At 42.7% G+C, this 19,004-nt stretch overlaps 1 protein-coding gene across 1 annotated transcript in view; it reads right to left on the bottom strand.

The window, feature by feature from the left end:
* Window positions 1–8: 8 nt before the first annotated feature.
* The window catches only part of RBKS (ribokinase), a 70,170-nt gene continuing 51,174 nt past the window's right edge, over window positions 9–19,004 (bottom strand). Inside the window, exon 9 of the mRNA XM_063328661.1 lies at window positions 9–1,150. Coding sequence (XP_063184731.1) covers window positions 977–1,150 — 174 coding nt within the window. The 3' untranslated portion in view covers window positions 9–976. The remainder of the gene's footprint in view (window positions 1,151–19,004) is intronic.

The raw sequence follows: 19,004 nt of genomic DNA, 5'->3' as shown, positions 1-19,004 counted from the left end.
CTGTAATCTTCAAAGGAACTATTGTTTTATAAGGCAATAAAAATTAACATTTTCCACAGCAGGAATTCAATGGCAGGATTGCAAGTTTTTCTAACCTACCAGCCACAGATTCAACAGTAGTTACCACAAATTGGTGTCATTCCTTGGAGGGGTAGTGTTGCACCAGCTCCTTCCTAGGAAAGGAAGAAGCAACGGGAACCTGGTGAAATGAGATGAGCTTTTGGATAAGCTGTGACTATGGCTACAGGTCTATGTTATTTTCAGTCAGGTAAGTAGGATGGATTTTTCACTCCTGGATTTTTGTCAAGCATGAAGAAAGCACAGGGCCAGAGTTCTCTGATACTTGTGGAAGATTTTCTTTAATTAGCTCACCTATGTTTAGAGCCATATGGCTAGAAACATTTTTCAAAGTCTACCTCAGTAGCACTCTTGTCCTCTTTGTGGTTTGAGGGACCTTCCACAGCGTGGCAGAGGGCAGCGCCGCAGCCCGCATCTGAGGCACAGGGGAACAGATGGGCTGGGGGGCTGGAGGTACGGTGCTTTGTTATGAGCCAGACGCTGGCCTTGGTGGCTGCAGCCAGGGGCTGAAGTTGCAGTCTCAAAGCTAACGCTCAGCTTCACGTGCTGGCATGGCACATCAGAAGTTCTGATTAAAATCAAGGTGAAACATCACCAGGAGCCCAATACCCTCCAGATGTTTTGCTGTAAACTTTGTGTAGTTCAGTGTAGCGCATTGGGTGGGATGGCCACGAGCCCAGTGGCTGTGTGCGGGGCCAGAGAGACCTGCCGTGCTGCGTTTGAAAGGCCCACTGCCCCATCATACTGTTGTAGAACACAAACTAACAGGATTCCTCAAATAAGAAGCAAAGAGACTTTCCTGGTCTTTCCAGTCAGCAGAGGAGAACCTCGGTGCAGTCAGGAGAATAATGCTGTCTGGGATAAGATAAAATCAGTACATTGAGCTAGACAATGTCAATTAGAAAAGGTCCTGAGGCAAGTCCTTCCTGTAAGGATATGAAGATTGTGTCCCTGATGCCTGGACGCTCACTGATGCGACGCAGTTAGACTTCCTGATCATTTCCTCCATGGCTAACTTGGGATAGTAAGCCAGGTAGAAGGCCAGTGCTCCCACAAAACTGTCTCCAGCTCCCTAGAATAAAATAACAAAGAAGTTTAAGCATATTCGCACAGGGAAACGATTCAGATGCGTTTACTGGAAAGACGAAAGTTGCAGCACTGATTGCAGGAGTCAGGAAATTGTTCAGGGGTTGAGTTCAATTCACTTTTGTATTCCTGGGAAATTCTGCCATGTTAAACTAATGGCATGATGCAACCTTTGTGCCCAGCTCTTGACTCAAGGTATGCATTATAATATGGCTTAAACCTAAAGGAAAAAAAAAGAAAAGCAGCTACAGTTCAGCAACACGCTGTTATAGACATTGCTTTTGAAACTTCCTGTTGTTGGAGTGTCCAATTTTGATTTCTCAACCTGAACATTTCATTAAAGCTATTTTTCTCTCATTTAACTTCTGTTTTTCATAAAGGGCAGTGGTAGAAGGGACAGAGAAAAGGGGAAAAAAAATAAGCCATGTGGCTTGTGGCGTCTGTAAATTCCTAATTGCAGAACGATACATTTTGATGCCTCCAGAACTTAGCTGTTGTTCATTAAAAAGGTCCCACTAACGAAGGTCTATGCTATGTCTGTCGCATAAACCACCCTTGCAACAAGCTTTGCTGCCTCTGCTGAGTTTGACTGTGGGGGGGGCAGAGGACAGTGGCATTCACCTGGAGCTCTGGCCCTCTTGAGTTACCCGTCCCCAGGCCGTCTCTCCCAGGAGAGCTGCCTGATGCTCTGCGAGCCCTTAGCAAACAGGGAACGTGCCATCTCCGAGCGGGCACTGGCCGTGTCCCGGCTTGCTCTGACCCTCTAGCCCAGAGACCACTAGATCTCCTCCGATCAGCAGGGGATAACAACTGTTCGCCTCCTGAGTGCTCCCGAGTAACTGTTGAGTGTCCTCAGCAACTGGCAAAATGAATCATTTTTAATTTGATTTGCTCACTACATTCCACAGTGTCCCTTCCCCCTCCTCCCCTAAAACTGGCTTGATTTCTAAGGCTGGACTGATAACAATTCTTGTTGATACCGTAAAACTGGTTCTAAGGTCCCCTTTTTTTAATCATACTTTTATATCAGTAAAAGCGTTACACTGGACACACTGCTAATATCGTATTTAATTTAAGAACCAGCATATGGATTACCTCCCCTGAGGGGTTTTACCTCTGAACTTGTAACAAATAGGCCCCAAGAGTCATGGGACAGGAGCAAAAGGCCTGGAAAAAAGTTAGTTAAAATAGCCGAGCAAAATTTCTAACTGGAAGTTAAGGCTAGGAAGTAATTTTCCAATTTTGAGTTCTAGTGCTTCTCAGTGTTAAACTCCTATTTACCCTAAAATCAGCTGCATATAATATCATTCCGGCAACAAAATACCATTTCCACAGAGATCTGTAACAAGCGGCTGGCCGGGCAGAGCAGCATGGCCATTGCAAGGGAAGCCTAAAGGGGGTGAGCGCAGCATGCGGGTGCCCTGGCCGTGCCTCCTCTGCCTTGCCGGCCCTTGCCACAGCAGCTGTTTGCACTGGTGTTGCCAGTCGGGAAACTCCCTGCTTAACTCTCGCTAAGCCTGAAGTTTGGACCCGGTCTTCCATCGCCTTCACAGTGGGGGTAGGATGGAAAGTGTCGCCTGGCAAAGTACATGTTAATTAAGCCGTACCCCGGCATGCAGCTGTAGCAGCACCTGTTTCAACAGTTCTGTATTCCTGAACATTCCAGGGGCAGGTGAAGGTTTTTATCAATTTCTGTTGGGCCTTTGTCTTTCTTCTGGTTTCCAGAGTGCTCCCACAATGGCAGGTGGAGCAGGAGCAGGTGACTGCTAGTTAAGCATTGCCAGTGTCTTTTGTCTGATGCATAATACAAAAATCTCCGGCCCATCTCAGAGCTTATAATCTAATCGGCGCATGATTAATTATTAAAGCTATTTTGGCGCTGCTGTTACAGACAGAGGTAGAATTTCAGCAAGCAGATCTGTTATGCTGGAGCTCTAGCAGGAAGAACTTGTCATTTTTACATCAAATATTTCTCATACAGTGATCACTGAGTAGTGGAAGTGGCCGAAGATTATTTTAATGAGGAATACTCAGAATATCTGGTGTCATATATCATAAACTATTACTGGGCAGCAGCATGGAGCCACATACCGTCTTTTTGAATGTTTTTTTTTTTTTAATGGAGGTAACTAAATACTGCCCCAAATAATTGCTGCGCTGTTTGCTATCGCAGAAAAAAAAGACTAAGTGCACATCACCCGGCTCTTAGTTTGGATGATGGCGAGGTGGAACGTACATTCTCCCTGCAGCGGTACTGTGCCACTCCGCTTGGGGGTGATGCTCTGAGGTTGTGAGACGGCTGCAGATCTCCCTTTTGGCGAGGCTGAAATATGTTAAATGACTACAAAGGTGGAAAAGGGGGTGAACAGCAGACTTCCATGCAGAATGGAAAAAGGCCCCCCAGTACTTTCTTTTTTTTTTGCAAGAGAAAAGATCATGGGATGGCTGGAGAATATACAGAAGGATTTGATGCCAGTGAACTCTCGCTGAAACCCTTACTTCCCATACGTAGACTGAAGCAGTCAGTATCTCTAAAGCTCAGCTACCACAGACCCCAAGGGTATCATAAATTCAGTTGTTGGTAAATAAACGTTTTTTTGGGGGTTGGGGGGATGGTGTTTTCAATCTAGGAGCTACCACACTGAAAGCAGCGGCATGCATCAGCCTGATTATGTAGATACCCTGTTCAGCCTTGCTTCTGGTCTGTGCAAACATGACTGGTCAAACATGACTTAAAGAGCAATAGCAGAACTGATTCAGCTGCAAGGTTAGCTGCAATAAGAACTATTTTTGGCTTAGAGAAACAGATCTTCCCTCTTTGGCAGTGTGGATTAAACTACATTGGGTTTGGTAGATTCAGAAAAGGTCAGCACAGAGCATAAGAAGGAACAGGCTCAGAATAAAATCAAGATTATCCAAGCTCTGGATTAGCGAATACCAGCTTTACATTTATCAGTTTCAAAACCTGCTATAAGGAAAAAAAACAACAACAAACCTACTTTGCAAAAATAATGAATTTTGAAAATGACCGGTAAGGTGCATTTATTCTGCCCACTGACAAACACAGAATATGTAATATTTTACATTCTTCAGCATTTGCCTTCCAGGAATCCTAGTACATTGCAGACTTCAAGATAATCCTCATATCCTTGAGTGCCTGGAGACAATTCATTCCATAATTATAAAAATATAACTTGCTTAACCTTTCTCTAAAGCGGGAGATGCTAGTTTGTATGAAATAAAACAAAGAATTGGATCAAAAAATTTGTCTGATATGGCGTGGCTCATTCTAAAATGACAATGTTATGGTTTTGACTAAGTTTTATGGTTTTGAAGCAATTTTGAAAACCTATTTATATTCTGTGCCACTAGTCTGGAAGGTCCTTGTTTTCCTGTGTGTCTGGAAAAGGGCATTTTTGTTTGTTACAGTCCAGCACTGATTGAGATTCTGTGCCTCTAGAGAAGAGAAAACCCACAAAAACACTTCTATTTATACCTTCGCTTTTGTTAGTCCTGATTTGTCAGAAGCTGGTTCACAACTTTAGTATAACTATTTTTGTACAACGCTGCCCTGAGAAGCTTTTTAAGGAAAGTGCTTTGTAAGTGGAAACTATATTGTTCAACAGTCTTTCCAGCAAGTAAAGCATTTTTCAGTCAATCATGTATAGGATGATAGGATGCCTTTCACTTATACAATAAGATGACATGTTCACCAAAAAAAAACCTGGGAGGCCAAGCGACCAAAAGCTACAGTTCACAGGGTTGTTCTAGGGCAACCTCTTGCCCAGCCTTCGCCCTCCTAGCCTGTCTGTCCTCCTGGCTGAGAGTAATGGCAACCATGTAAGAGCAGGAGGGGGCTCGGGCTCCTGGAGCCTGCCCTTGTTACTCAACCTCAGAAAACTTTCCTCGGGTGATGTTTCAAGAAGTCACAGTCCACGTACGCTCTGTTGTATTACGTGGATTCATTCCATTAAATACATTGTAAGAGCATGCTACCAAGTCTTGAAGGAATGATGTGTTGTATAAGAGAAACATTAGGCACGCCTATAATGATAAATTCTTCATTTGGTGAATAAATCAAAACATCAATCCAAAAGCTGTCAGAAACTGCGTTATAATGCGGAATCAACGATATTGCTTGCAACGATGCTTATAGTCTCCTAGGAGCGTTCACAGCAGTGCACAAACAAACGGAGCCTGAGGATTGCGCTGATTTAGTGCAGTCTAAATGCATGGCAATGCAGAGATGCCCCACTCTGCTGAAGGAATTGGGCCTTGGAGAATTCCTGTTGTATTTATAGCACTCCGTAACCGTGTGATACTGGATTATGCTAAGGATGTTATCGCTCTCTGTCACATCTGCTCAACATTCCTTGCTGTACCCCTGCCTACGCTGTACCCAAACTACAAATTAGCCCTATGTAACACAAAAATATCTGTCAGCGAAGATGCTCACTAGCCGTTCCTCCTAAGTGGGGAAAGCCTATGTCTCCCTACAAGAATCCCTGGGCTGTGCTTTGATGAAAGGTTACTAGTGGAACTGGAGAAACATTTCCAGCCTTCGGGATATATTCAGGCACTCTTGTGCCAAGAGGGTCTATGTCTCAGCTAAGAGATAAATTCAGCTGAAATGCTCGGGGTGTAAAATATCCCTTGGTAACAGTGGCTGAATCAGTTATACAGCTTTGCTTTTTTTTGGTCTTTATTTTTATGATTTCCTTCTCCCTGAAACAGCTCATGTTTATCCTCTATGTGATGGAGAATGATTTATTTCTGGAAATGTTACTGGCTGTTTTTTTGACTTTTGCATTTATTTGCCTGTGCAATACTTTTATTTATTTTTTTTAATTTTTTGGGGGGGTTAATATCCCCCCCATCACCATTTTTCCTTATGTTTCACTGGAGAGGTATTTTGGCAGTTTGAAATAAGACAGTCTTTAAATTAAACGAACTCCGCTATCTTGAAACTCTCCTGAAAGTAAACTAATTTGACTGTCTTCAAACTATTTCCTAAGCTCAAGGCCCAACAAGGGTGACTACTCCCATGGTGTCCAAGGTTGAAGGATTGCCATCTTTGTAAGGCACCCACAGATACTGGTGGGGCTCTCACAGCTGTGCTTACAGGAGCAGACCTGTGGACGCAAACCTCTAAAACCTGAAATATTTGAAAATTACAACGAGAGTTTCCACTAGCATAGTTATTCCTTTTTCGATGCATGGAGTTTTGAGCCAGAACAAAATGATAAAAAGTCCTTAACATGGAACTACCAAATTTTGCAATAAAAACCAAATGAACTCAAACCAAAAAGCAGGGCTTGCCTTTTTAGGTCTAAGTTAGGCTTTTGGTGCAGACTAGAGAGCACTGCAAAGCTAGTTGGGTTAAAGATAAAGGAGAAGTACTAGGAGAAGCACACTGTGCCCCAGACCTTCAGGGTCTGGATCCACAGCTGCATTACTGTGCTTAATCTGCGCTCTGGTAACTGAGCGCTTCTGCAGTCTTGTCACGAAGACACGCTAGAACATGTTACCCTAAGCCAAAAGAAAATATATAGAGAGAATCCACGGTAGCGGTGCTTGGCTGTGCCTTTCTTCTTCCCCTCTGCCTTCCCCAAACACCCACCGACGCTGCCTGACATGGTCTGCAGGCTCCAGACCAAGTCACGGCAAACTGTTATGCTGCTGCCCTGCCACACGCTCCTTCCTCCCTGCCACGTGCAGAATGGCTGCATTCAGCCACCGTTTAACAACGGCGGGAGGTGTAAGCTAACACATTTTAATTTGCATTCCCTGTAGGTTGACAGTGCACTCCTAATTCCAGTGATTCAGACTGCAGTTTCATAATAGGCTTAAGCCAATCCATGGTTATGTTACTGCTGAAGGCTCAGTCCCCACTCATGTTTTTATCCTTGTCTCATGTTCCCACGCCCTCCCCTACATCAGATCTAGCGCTCGTGCGGCCAAGCAGTCAGGCAGATCAGTTCTCCGATCTGTCTGAAGACTAAGCCAGCCAACACTGACCAAGAAACATGAGTTTCCACCTAGACCAGCAACCTGCTGTATTACCACACGATAGCCAGTCCGTCCGATTCAGAGGAGGGAGAGGTTAAAAACACTCCTTTCAGCAGCAGCACAATCTTGGATCAGCTTAAGCCAACTGTGAAACCTCACCCTCGGTCAACACCAGGCAATTCATTAACTCAGTTGTGTATCCAAGTCCTAATACTCTGGCTCCTTGTTCACACAGGGAAAGCCGCCTGCTCCACTCTTCCCCCTGTACCCTGTGGGCTCGGACCAGAGGAATGAGAGAACGATCACGATTCCTTTCTTTATCTTTTCCAGACTCTGTTCTGGGAAGCCGTGGGAAGGAGCAATCCCCGACTTTCTTGCATTTATGTTGCATCGTACTTGCACAGCCACGCATGGGGAAAACGTCTCGCTCACTTACTCAAGCTGAACAAGGGCAGCGGGTCATCTGGTCCCTCACATGTCTTGAGAACTTAGAGGTAACTGAACTACACTCACTGTAGGCTATCAGTTGGGAAACATCAAAACCAAAGCACACCACACAATGCTTCACATCAGCCATCAGGAATTTTTACCCACTTCCTGACAGATTTCCTGATGGTTCATTAACAGTGATTAATCAGCCTGACCGTTAACCCCCTGCATTCCTGAGAGATTAATCTCGATACAAGGCCTCCTGCGTGCGTTTTCTTTCCTTTCTGAAACATCCTACTACATTGTTATTCACTGTTTCTAAAAACATCAGCCACCAGCATTACAGATGCATGAATTCCCCTGAAAAGTTATCTGGTTTGTGGTAAATGTTGGAAATAAAACATACAACATTCACAACTCTGCAATTTTTAATTTTTATGTCATCTAAAAAGCACAGCTGAAAGTATCTAGAGATCTGGCAATATCACACAGTCCTGCTTTACACTTCAAAGCCCCTGTACAGCATCTGTTTTGAAGGCAGGTAATAGTGCTCTCATTTCACGACGGGAAATGAACCCAACTTAAGATCAAGAATGTTAAGAACACCCACTTTGAGACATCTGTGGGCTGAATCAAGAGCTCCTGATCCTGCATGGACTTTAATGGGAGTCACATGAGCTACCCACCCTTTGAAAATGCGGCGCAGCTTGGGAACCCCAAAATGGAGGTATCCAAAATTAGTAAGCGGACCTCCACGAGTTGCCCACAGCTCTGCTAGACTCTTGGTCAGGATGAGAACAGAGGAGCCCCTGCCTCCCTGTTCCCAAGAAAACTACTGCAAGATGTCTCTCGGTGGTTGCTTTCTCTTAGTGCACACTGATGAAATCTGGGAGGAAGCACGGGAGAGCTTCGTTCTGCCAGGTAGTAATATTCCGGTATGCCACTCAGCACCAGGGAAGAAAGTTATTCTGTGTTATAGACTGACTAACCCCAGAAAGCCGACAAAGTACTCACCCACAGGGAGCACTCTGTTTTCTGAATCATCGAAACAATTCAGTGTGATGATGCTCATATAAACTCCTTTCAACTCCAGATAGCATGAACGAGAGGTGATAAATTTCTTTCTTTCTTACACAATGGAGTAAGAGCACTGAACCAGGAACTCCGCATGCCGTTCTGAAAACAACAGATCCATGTTGCTGAACCTGTGAGATTCCCGTCAACCAAACAATTCACCACTACTCCAACTCCTATGCTACCAGAATGATAGACATTTTGGCAAGGAATATTTCAATTTAGGATACACTTCAGTGTAAATTTTCAGTTTAAGCTTCAGTTAGCTTTTGCCTTGGTACCTGCTTCGTCTCTGGTTTCACACTTGAGCTATGAACTGTGATCTCTTTTCATTTGATCTGAAAGTTCATACCTCACAGAGAAACTCAAAGCCAGCAGAGGAAACCCTCCACACTTGTTTTTTTGTTGGAGTGCCTATAGAAAACTTATGACATACAAACCCCAGTACTGGAAAACTCTCACTACACCTCAGCTCAATATAAAACTCTCCAGTGACACTCTTGCAAAGAACAGCGTATATACCAAGACGTGTCAACAACAGGGAAGCAGGCAGACATCGCCGCTAACAGAAATAAGACGGACTTTCAGTTGAACATGCTGTAGGAGCTGTATCTTCCTTTCCCAAAGTTTGAACTTGCACGGAATCAGTCATGGTTGAAACTCGGCGCTAAATATAGCAGCTCCTCAGAAGGTTGATTTGTACTTCTCCAACTGGTTTATCAAGCCTTAACAACATGCAGCTACTCTCCTACTCTAATCAAAAAGGTTCGCTTATCTCACTTCCTTGAGAAGTACTTCACTCCCTTCATTATTCATGGCACACTCATGCCAACTTGCAACTTCTTCCTAATAAAGCTCACGCTTATGTGTTACTTCACAAATGTCATTTAATGAACACACAAAACCAGAGCCCAAGCCCTGCCCAGAATACATCATGTTATTCTGATAGTACACCGCAAATACTGGCAGTGGGTTTCCCTTCCAAACAATGAGCTCCCCAACCAGGAGAGAACTGGCCAAATTGTCACCGACTGTGTTACTCAGTATCACATCAGGGGCTGACATGGCTTCAGGACCCCCTACTCTACCAGCCAAGTCAGAAGGGGGAAATCTCCTCGCTGGGCAATTTCACTAGCCACATGTGTTTTTTTCCTCTCAGACTGAAAATGCCAAAAGACTCTCAGTGATCCCATCTAATCTGACGAGATGCACTCAGAATGACACAACTGCCATCTCGCCTGGAATTGATCAAAAAAACATTCTTTTTTTGCACGAAAGCTCCATATGCTCGAATGCCTCTTTCAAAACCACAGTATCTAGCCTTTGTTGGCTGGCCACTGCTCCCGCCTACCTCTGAACTACATATCCTGGAGGGAAAAAAAAACCATCAAACTTCAGGAGTCTTTTTTTTTTTTTTGTCTGAGCTCACTCTAGCATTGTCCTCTTGCCAGCTCCCTGCATTCTTTTTCCTACTGAGTTTGTCTAATCTTTTTGATGAGTTACTCGGGTTGTAGCTCCTCTCTCTGAGTTCAGCAAGATGTGACCTACAAGCCGGAACTGCTGCTCTGCTCTAGAATACCGTTCTCTGCTACCCACCCATTCTGTTGTCCTTAACCTGTGGGGCAGGTGTGCAGAGACCAGGTCCCCTGCACCTCGCCCATCGTCTTCAGCAGTAGGTGAGCACCAAGGCACTGCTGCTGACAGAAAGGCATTCTCTGCGGGATTCCCTGTAAAATGGATCTTTCCAACAAACATACCGCCTGCTTAATGATTTCAGTAACAAAATCACAGACACCAGTAACGAGGAACAAACTTCTAGAGACTTTCCTTACCTTTCCCCTGTATTTCTGTGTCTATTTGTGCTTTGAAATGAATAAATCCAATACTCCTTATAGCCATTTGGGCAGTTGACAAACATTGCTACCAGAATTTGGGAACCTGCTTTTCTACAGCTAAGTTGTTCTAGAATAGCTGGTTTTATATCTGGATGTCTATTTCAACACACACAGACACAAACCAAAACCCGGAGAAAAGAGACAAAATCATTATGTTCAACTGCAAACTGACCATTAAAGGCATTCCTATAGGTTACTGCCATCAATCACCAAAACTTACGGGTTTAGCTTCTTTCCATTTGTCTAGTTGAAGCTGTAAAATATATTCTGAACAGGGGACAGGCAACTAAAGATTAACTCCTTTATTCTTGATAAGAAATAAAACTTCTGGCATTTTCTGTGGTTAGAACTTGCAAAAGCAAGAAGCCTGATTTCCCCACTATTCTCATTTCTCTGTTCTTGTTCTTTTGCAAACCTAATTATGCAATATCACCGATCCAACACAAACCTTTCTGGTTTCTGTAGTGACCAAAATTACTTGGCAATGAAAACTTTTTTGGGTGAAATCAGGTCTTAGTTCAATATCAACATTACCGCAATTGGCATTTCTGGGTAACTAAGGAGGCAAGGGGCTCGGGAGCCAGGTTTGGCTTCTCTCTCACCATAGCCAGGACTGATGTGAACAAACTGAGAAGAGTAGGTTACGTTCCACAATAGCCCGCATGATACCTGGTTCTGCAGAGACTAGCTTTAAGAAGAAAAGGAGGCATATGACATTTGCAAACAAACTATAAATGCATGAGGTAAAAAATGAGGAGGAATTTGGCCAAGAATATGCTGCACTATTACACAGCGGATCACATTTTCAACTTCCTACGGCTCAGGCCAGAAAAAGATACTTGGGAAGGTGACGCTCTGGATGTGCCAGAAGCGCCAGCTTCCAGGATTTATTTTTAACTGCAGGAATTTAATTAGAAAGGATGGCTGCACACAGTTGGTCTTCCTTCCTCTCCACCCTTTGTGCAACTTAGATACCCTAGAGTGCTATGCACCATTACAACTGACATTGTCTTGTGTGCGTGCATTGGTAGCCCAATATCTGCTCCGAACACAGGGTGAGATACACACCAGGACTGACCGTCCTCTTGGTGGAGACCCTGTGCTGGCTTCATCACGAAGACAAGGGGAGAAGGGCAAATCAAGAAAAGGGATGCACCGCATTCTGCTGCAACGATTTTGACTTGCATTGCAAGCCATAGTTAGTCCAAGAGAAGCAAGAAAAGGGTGATTTCCTAGTCTGCTCTCAACCTGTATAAATTATACCATTGTTTCATTTATTAAAGCACCCTAGAAGTGAGATGGCGCAAAGACAGCTTTAAGATATTTCTGAACTCAGCTTCCCTAGACCTCATCAGACTGTTGCCTCAAGCCCAGGTGTTGGATGCTGTATCCTTCACGTGTTCTGGCTTCCAAAGGAAACATTTATTTTGGTGCATAAATGCTGCCAGCGTCCCTACTTTTTTCTGTCCAGACCAATCAAGTGGGTTAACTTCCAAACTGGAATATTTGTCAGTCTGACAGTAGTGGAGCCAAAGCACCTGTCCTCACAGCACATTTCCACAAACCCCTTACAGCCTCTTCGAGGAGCATCCAGTGCAAAACAACTCTGCACTGATATGTACCTTCTCATTTACGTGGACATCTACAATGATGTCCAGTTCTAAAAATGAGACAGCTGATATCCTGATGAAGTTTTTCCTCCGGGCCTAATTCCCTTTGAAGAGAAGCACAGAGAAGAAGTTATGGTTTTATCATGGGAAGCAGGTTCTTTTGCCACTGACAAGCCAGTCCCTGTGTGCTTTTGTTCCCCATCTACAAAACAGCGGTAAGAATAGTGCTTTACCTCGTGTTGTGAGTACGGAAGTAGTAAATAATGTAAAGTGCTGAGCAACTTGACATATATGTACACATGTACATGGAACAAAGCTGTTGGATGCAATGGGACAAAATGTCATGACCTGATACTAATGGCGTGTGGCAAAACCAAACAATTCTTGGTATCGCTAAAGTAATTGAGGCAGAAATTCAGTTTTACTATGAGGTTTTTCTTGCCTGGCATTGTGCCACCTTAGAAGGGGTCTATAAAACTAAATATTGGCTTTAATCTTCTTTATATTTTACATCTTCATTAAGTATCCTCTTGTAATTTAATGCAATTTGTGGCAAATGCTAATACTGCTTTGGGCCCACTTCTCCCTGTCAGCTGTATCTCTGTTAAATTATGCATTTCCATCTGGAAAGAAACTGTACAGGACTGTAGGCTCTCTTCCACTTAGAGTCAGGAATGGAGAGGGATTTAATTAGATGCTCCGAGGTTGAGAAAAGGACTAGAGCAAAGCCTGGGTGGTCTGTGGAATCTTCCACTGGAAAACAAGACTGCAAATTGTTCTGTACAAGCCTGCTTCTGTTTGCTCATTTTGTTTACATTGTTTGTTCTTACAGATTAAAATAGACAGTTACTAGGCAGATAAACAGTGTTTCCTTCCATAACAATGTTGTCTAGAAGTTAAGAGTAGCATGGGACAATATATGCCCGTGTTTCATTTTTGGCTATATCACCCCAACTCCCTGTGTAACTTGGAGCAGGACATTTTTAGCTAGCGCTTCAGAGCACCTCATCGCTAACATTTTTGTTCCATTTATCCTATCTGTAAAATGGGGATATAGCTTTTTGTTCTCAAAGGAGAAAGAGGGTGCATCCAGTTTGCTCCACCTTTTTTCAGTTGACTGCCAATGCAGAGGGATGCAACTCTTGGAATTCCTCTCGTCACTGGATACCTGTACACACTTAGGCCACCGACCAAGCCTTCAAAAACTGAAGTGCCTTTAGAAGGCCTGAATCAAAAGCAGAAACTTGTGATGAGCCGAGCAATTCCCATCTACACTTAACTGTGAGTCAACTCAAATGCAGTGATTTCAGTCATGTGCCCTTTCACAGTTCAGCTGAACTTCAGAACATAATAGACGCAGCTTTAAATAGATTTACAGTGCAGATTGCTGATTGGAGTGTCTGGCAGATTAACTTATTCCTCATGGTTTTGCTGTTCCAAAATTCAATGGATTCCATATTCGTAAAAGCGGGAATGCAGAAGGCCAAGTCAGAAAGTGGGCTATGACTGGAACTAAACTTATTTATTAACCTATTTTGGTTGCATGTTAAAGAAAGGAAGCTATTATGCTGTTGTTTTGTGGGATGTTAATGGGAGCTCTGGGCATAATTACTCTGTGTTGGTGTGTGAATAAACCCCACTGATAGATAAGTTGTTTGCCTGATAGTAACTTTTTCTCTTTCCTTGAAAAAGAAAGGGAAAAAAAATAGAAAGAAAAAAAAAGAAAAAGAAAAAGAAAAAGAAAAAGAAAAAGAAAAAGAAAAAGAAAAAGAAAAAGAAAAAGAAAAAGAAAAAGAAAAAGAAAAAGAAAAAGAAAAAGAAAAAGAAAACAAAGAAAAGAAAAGGAAGACCTTGCCCTTTGTGGTCACTTTACCCCTTCTTGCTACATCCTTGGGTAGGAAGAGGTTAAACACTCAACAACATTTTTCTCTTCTTAGCAAGTTAGAGAACTGTACATCAGACACATTGTCTGCCAAATGCTTCATTTACTACCAGCTGCATTTTTACTTTGTTGAGAGATAGCTGAAATAAAATCACTGTTCTTTGTGCAAACGGCATGCTAAATAATGTACGGCTACAAGATTATTAAATAGCAAAGGCATTTGATAATATTAGAGTCAACCACAAGTCCCACTTCTGCTGATGCACAGAATTTTGAGTAATTAGTCATTGCACAGAGTGTTGTATTTATATCCCCTTGAGCCTCAGACGTTAGGCCACAAAGTCAGGAGACAAAGAATTGCTGTTATTAGGAGGACTGGTTTGGATTTATTTATATTCTAAGGCTTTATTTCAGTGTCCACTTTACTCCTCTGGCTCAGGCTTCCTCCAAACCAGAAGATACAGCTAAGTCAGAGAATTTTAGTGTAAACCATATTTTTACAGACAAGACCTCTCAACTTCAAGCAGAAGAACTTCAATGAGTTTGCAAAGCCCCCAAAGAAGCACAACTGGCCTGAGGTTGTATGACAAGCCTGGGAAAAAGGCCTCCCAGGTTCTGTTCTGATCTCTAACAGACTCCTCATGGTTTATATGCAATACATTAACAGCAGCTCCAATTTAAGGATAGATAAATTGGGATACAAAGACGACAAGTAACTCTCCCAAGGATTTACAGCAAGTTTTTTGCAGAGCCCTGGCAGTCTTATTCAGTCCTTTGTTCACATTGCTAAGCCACACTGGCTTCTTTAGACCACAATTACTCCAGAGGCCTGAATACTGTGACATATCGAAAATTATATAGCTATACACTTATACGAGGCTCTATTAAAATAAAGATTGTGTAACTTCTTCAGAGTTCAATACAAAGCTGCTCAGTGAGCACTTGACTGCTTAAAGACAGCCTTTGTAATTCTCTCCCATAGTAAAAGAGCCAGATCTAATATATTGTAATAAGAAATCAGAGGGAAACTTAATAGGATTTGAACACAAAACATCTGATGACAAATTCATATTGTAGCAATGAGCCTTCATTTTGCAGAACTGACATGAAAAAATAATGGTAACATTTATGATTATGACAAATAGTATGTATCATCTGTCTCTGAGAATGTCGTACAAAGAAGGACTACACAGAACAAATCAAACACTCATGTCAAATTTCAGGCACAACTGAGTAGATTAAATTTTGTATTTTATCACGTCTCATAAATGAGTTTCCTGTTTATGACCACGGCACCTCAACCTGTGATCTCTTTAGCTTCCCTCAGCAGGTTGTGCAAGCTCTGTATCTAAAAAGCACAGCCAAACAGGGAAAAGCTAGTAATGTGAGAAATGATATGGGGCATTTAATGGTTGTGCTTAGAAATACTGTGAAGTTAAACACTCTAGGTTCTCCATGAGATTGCAAAGGGAGACTATGGATTTGTTGTGATTACTAGGGGCACCACTGTGAAAAGTGATTCCAAATTTTCATCTAAATATTGTGTGCCCAAGTGTCTCCATTTGCCTTTACAGAGAATATATCCCTGCCTAAGCCAGATATGCAGATACTTGATCTCCTGATTTTAAGTGTGCTAATGCAGGACTTTTGTGCACACAACATTGGCATGTGTAAACCTAGAGGTCAAGTAGAAGCTGATGAAGAGAGCTTAGGCAGAGCAACTGTACTATTTATCTAAAAGACCAGATAGGGTGCAAATTTGAAAGTCACCCTAACTGATGCGGGCACGTATGGATACTACCCAGCATTTTGATGCAAACTGGGCTCTGGAGCATCAAGGTTACAAAAACTAACCCTAAGTACTCCCCCCCAAAAACTGACCTCCATGCTGCAACTTGAAAATGAGGGAGTGGCAGCTGGGCAGCTCCCATTTTCCACTGATGTTCCCACATAGGAGAGATTCTGCCTGTGCCAACCCTCCAATGCAAAGCATGGATCCTGGACAGGACATCCTACCTTCAGCTGCAAGGAGCAACCACAGTAAAAGGCAAAGCCCCAAGCCCCGAGGCGCCCCAGAGCCAGCAGACATGCTCCAGCCTGCCGTAGCCACTGACCACTGGACTGCCCCACCTCCAGAGGAGGCCTGGCATGGACAATCCTCTAAAGCCCAGACCCCAAGTAACCTGGAGCTCCAGAGAGCCTGACTGCCTCTGCAAAGCCCAGGTGCACACACCGAACCCTAGGCAGGCCTCCAGCAGTACCTCCAGGGCTCGGCTTGGTCCCCACTGCCACTTGAAGCTCTGTAAGATCCCATAGTGCTTTTTTGCAAAATGGAAGGGAACTAATCTCACTGCTGGCCAAATTCCAGCTTTGAGTAATTACATTCTTCTGACAAATTTTCCTTGGCAGTTTCAATGGAATATAATTAGTAAATGTAAATAGATGTAAATAGTGCTGTAAATTACACTTTGCATGATTGTCAGAAACAGAGCAGGAGAGTGAGGGTGAAGGGGCAAAAAGAGCAGAGCTTCGTTCTCCAATACGGACGATGTTGTGGCCTTCTCTGTCACTGGACTGTGTGTGTCTCTGCCAGGACAGCGTGTTCAGGGCCACTGCTGCAGCAGATGCCACGATCCAGGACCATTGTGTGGTTCATCACACAGATCATCCACTTCACCTCAAGTACAATTTTGACCTGACGGTGTTCGGTCATGTCCCACAGCTGTGTTTGCAAGCAGCTGCTCTCTTCCACCTCAGCTGTGCTTCTGCTCCAGCAGCAGGCAAACTACTTCACGCACACGCATACACAACTGCAAAATGTGTGGATATGATATTATTGTTTTCTATGAAATGCTTATCAAATTTGTGAACGGTTTGTGAAACCTTCTGCTACCAACTGAAGAAGTGTCATATAAATGGAATTATATAATTATCCTTCACAGCTATTCTAATGCAGCTTCATGTACTAGTTTTACCTAACGTGGAAATAGCTTCTTCCAAAAATACAGTAAATGCATATATTTAACTTCATGTAGCCAAGTAGATTTAAAAGCAACTATTTAAAGTAATGAAAATAGATCATAATGTATACCTTTCTTATATGATCTACACACTAGTACTTTTTTATGTGTCAAATGTCTCTTAGGTACGTCATCTGCTTCAAATACAAATTGCTACGGCTAGTGGGCTTAAATAGGTATTTCTTTCACACAGAAAATTTGAGGATGATTTTTCAATAATTCACTTATTTTTATTCAAAATTTGCATATAGAAAATAGCTAGCAGAAACTAGTAGAATGAAGGGAAAGTTTATTTTCTTAACAAAAGCTTGTTGCACTATTTAGCTATAACAGGAGAAACAGATGTTTCAGCTTTACAATACCATGTCTTGCAAAACTTCCCTCTAAACGACTATTCGTGCCCTACATGTTTTGGACTGTGTATGGAGAGCTCTGCTAACAGTCATGGGAAGCATTGCATACATTAGTAAAGCCCACATTAAGATAATTAGCGCTAAAAAAAAAAATCAACAAGCCTTTTTTTTCCCTTTATAGTATTGATTTAGTGTGGGTGAGAAATGCCAGATTTTCAATCTTGAAGATTCATGTTCCACCACAGAGCTGGAGATGGAGCCAGCTTTTCACAGTGTTCTGCCAATAAACTCTTAGATTAACCATCTCAAGGGCTAGGAGGAAGAGACAGGCTCTATGGTCTATCAACACTTAGTCTCTCTGATGAACTTAAGAACACGGAGAACAGGTAGAAGACTACCTGAGACAAGGAACTCAAATTCTTAATCTTTGTGGCTGTACCTACCCAAGTATTTTCCCTTTAAAAGTTTTCAAAATTGCTGTGGACAACAGAAATGACCAGGAGGTAGCACTGAAGCTGCACTGCTGCAGAGAGGACTCTGGGCAGTGGTGGCAGCTATGGGAAAATTTCTACAGTGGAAGAGGACTTTGAAGCTCATCCTGGACCTTATATCTTCTAAACGGCAAGCTCTGTTTTAATACAGACTATTTTCATAAGGGCTCTGAAACCTTTTGCAAATCGTATGATGGGTTAAACGCACCATTTAACTCTTTGTCTAGCAGTAACTTTACCTTCTGCAGAGCTGAACAACGTCAATATAGATCCAGGCACATAACCACATGTGATTGGATTATGGCAGCTTAAAAAATGACTGCCTGGTCCCTCAAGATGCTGAAGTCAGGGCAGTTTAAAGTAGCAACTTTTGTTTAATATTAAATGGCACGCTAAGAGCATGCACATGAACAGCCCTGAATACTCTGTGGATAGGTGGCTACTTGTGAAGCTACCTTACAGCTTCAGTTTATTTCCCTGTGGAAGGATCCACTGCAGAAGAGAATAACAGGTCCTACTAGAACGCTTAGTATTTATTTTAGTAATAGAGCTACCCAGGTTAGTTGAGGATGACATTATTTTGCTCGGCGTTTGGAAGGGTTGCTTTAAAACCACTTGCTTTCAGGCAAAGTGATAATCAGTCTAAGCACTGTAAGACTTTTATAATGGAAGGCCAACACATCTTTTTTCATTCAGTCTGCAAGAGTAAACCGAGCACAGCTGTTTTACTGAAAACAACCCACTGGTATTTAAGTAGATTAACAAAATTAACTGTGAAAATTCTCTGCTATGTGAAAGCCAATAACCTGTTGGCCACAAGGAGGCAGGGCAAGGATTCAGTAAACTCAACGAAATTGCTTTTATTTAAAAAAAAAAAAAAGAAAAAAAAAAGAGGAGCGTTAAATTAGTTCAGTCATGAAACTCTGAACTGCTAGGCAAGATAAAAAGCACTTTTTAGCCACAGTGTGTGGTTTCAGTATTGCTGTTTTATTCCAAGAGCAGCAAATATCTTAAGATATCAAACAATAGCTGATCTGGCAGCAATTTTCTGCTTCTTTTGAAGAAGCAGCTCACACA

Source organism: Chroicocephalus ridibundus, chromosome 3, assembly GCF_963924245.1.
Source record: "Chroicocephalus ridibundus chromosome 3, bChrRid1.1, whole genome shotgun sequence".
Taxonomy (NCBI): domain Eukaryota; kingdom Metazoa; phylum Chordata; class Aves; order Charadriiformes; family Laridae; genus Chroicocephalus; species Chroicocephalus ridibundus.
The sequence above is the reverse complement of the archived record's forward strand: the minus strand, read 5'-3'. Positions and strand labels throughout refer to the sequence as shown.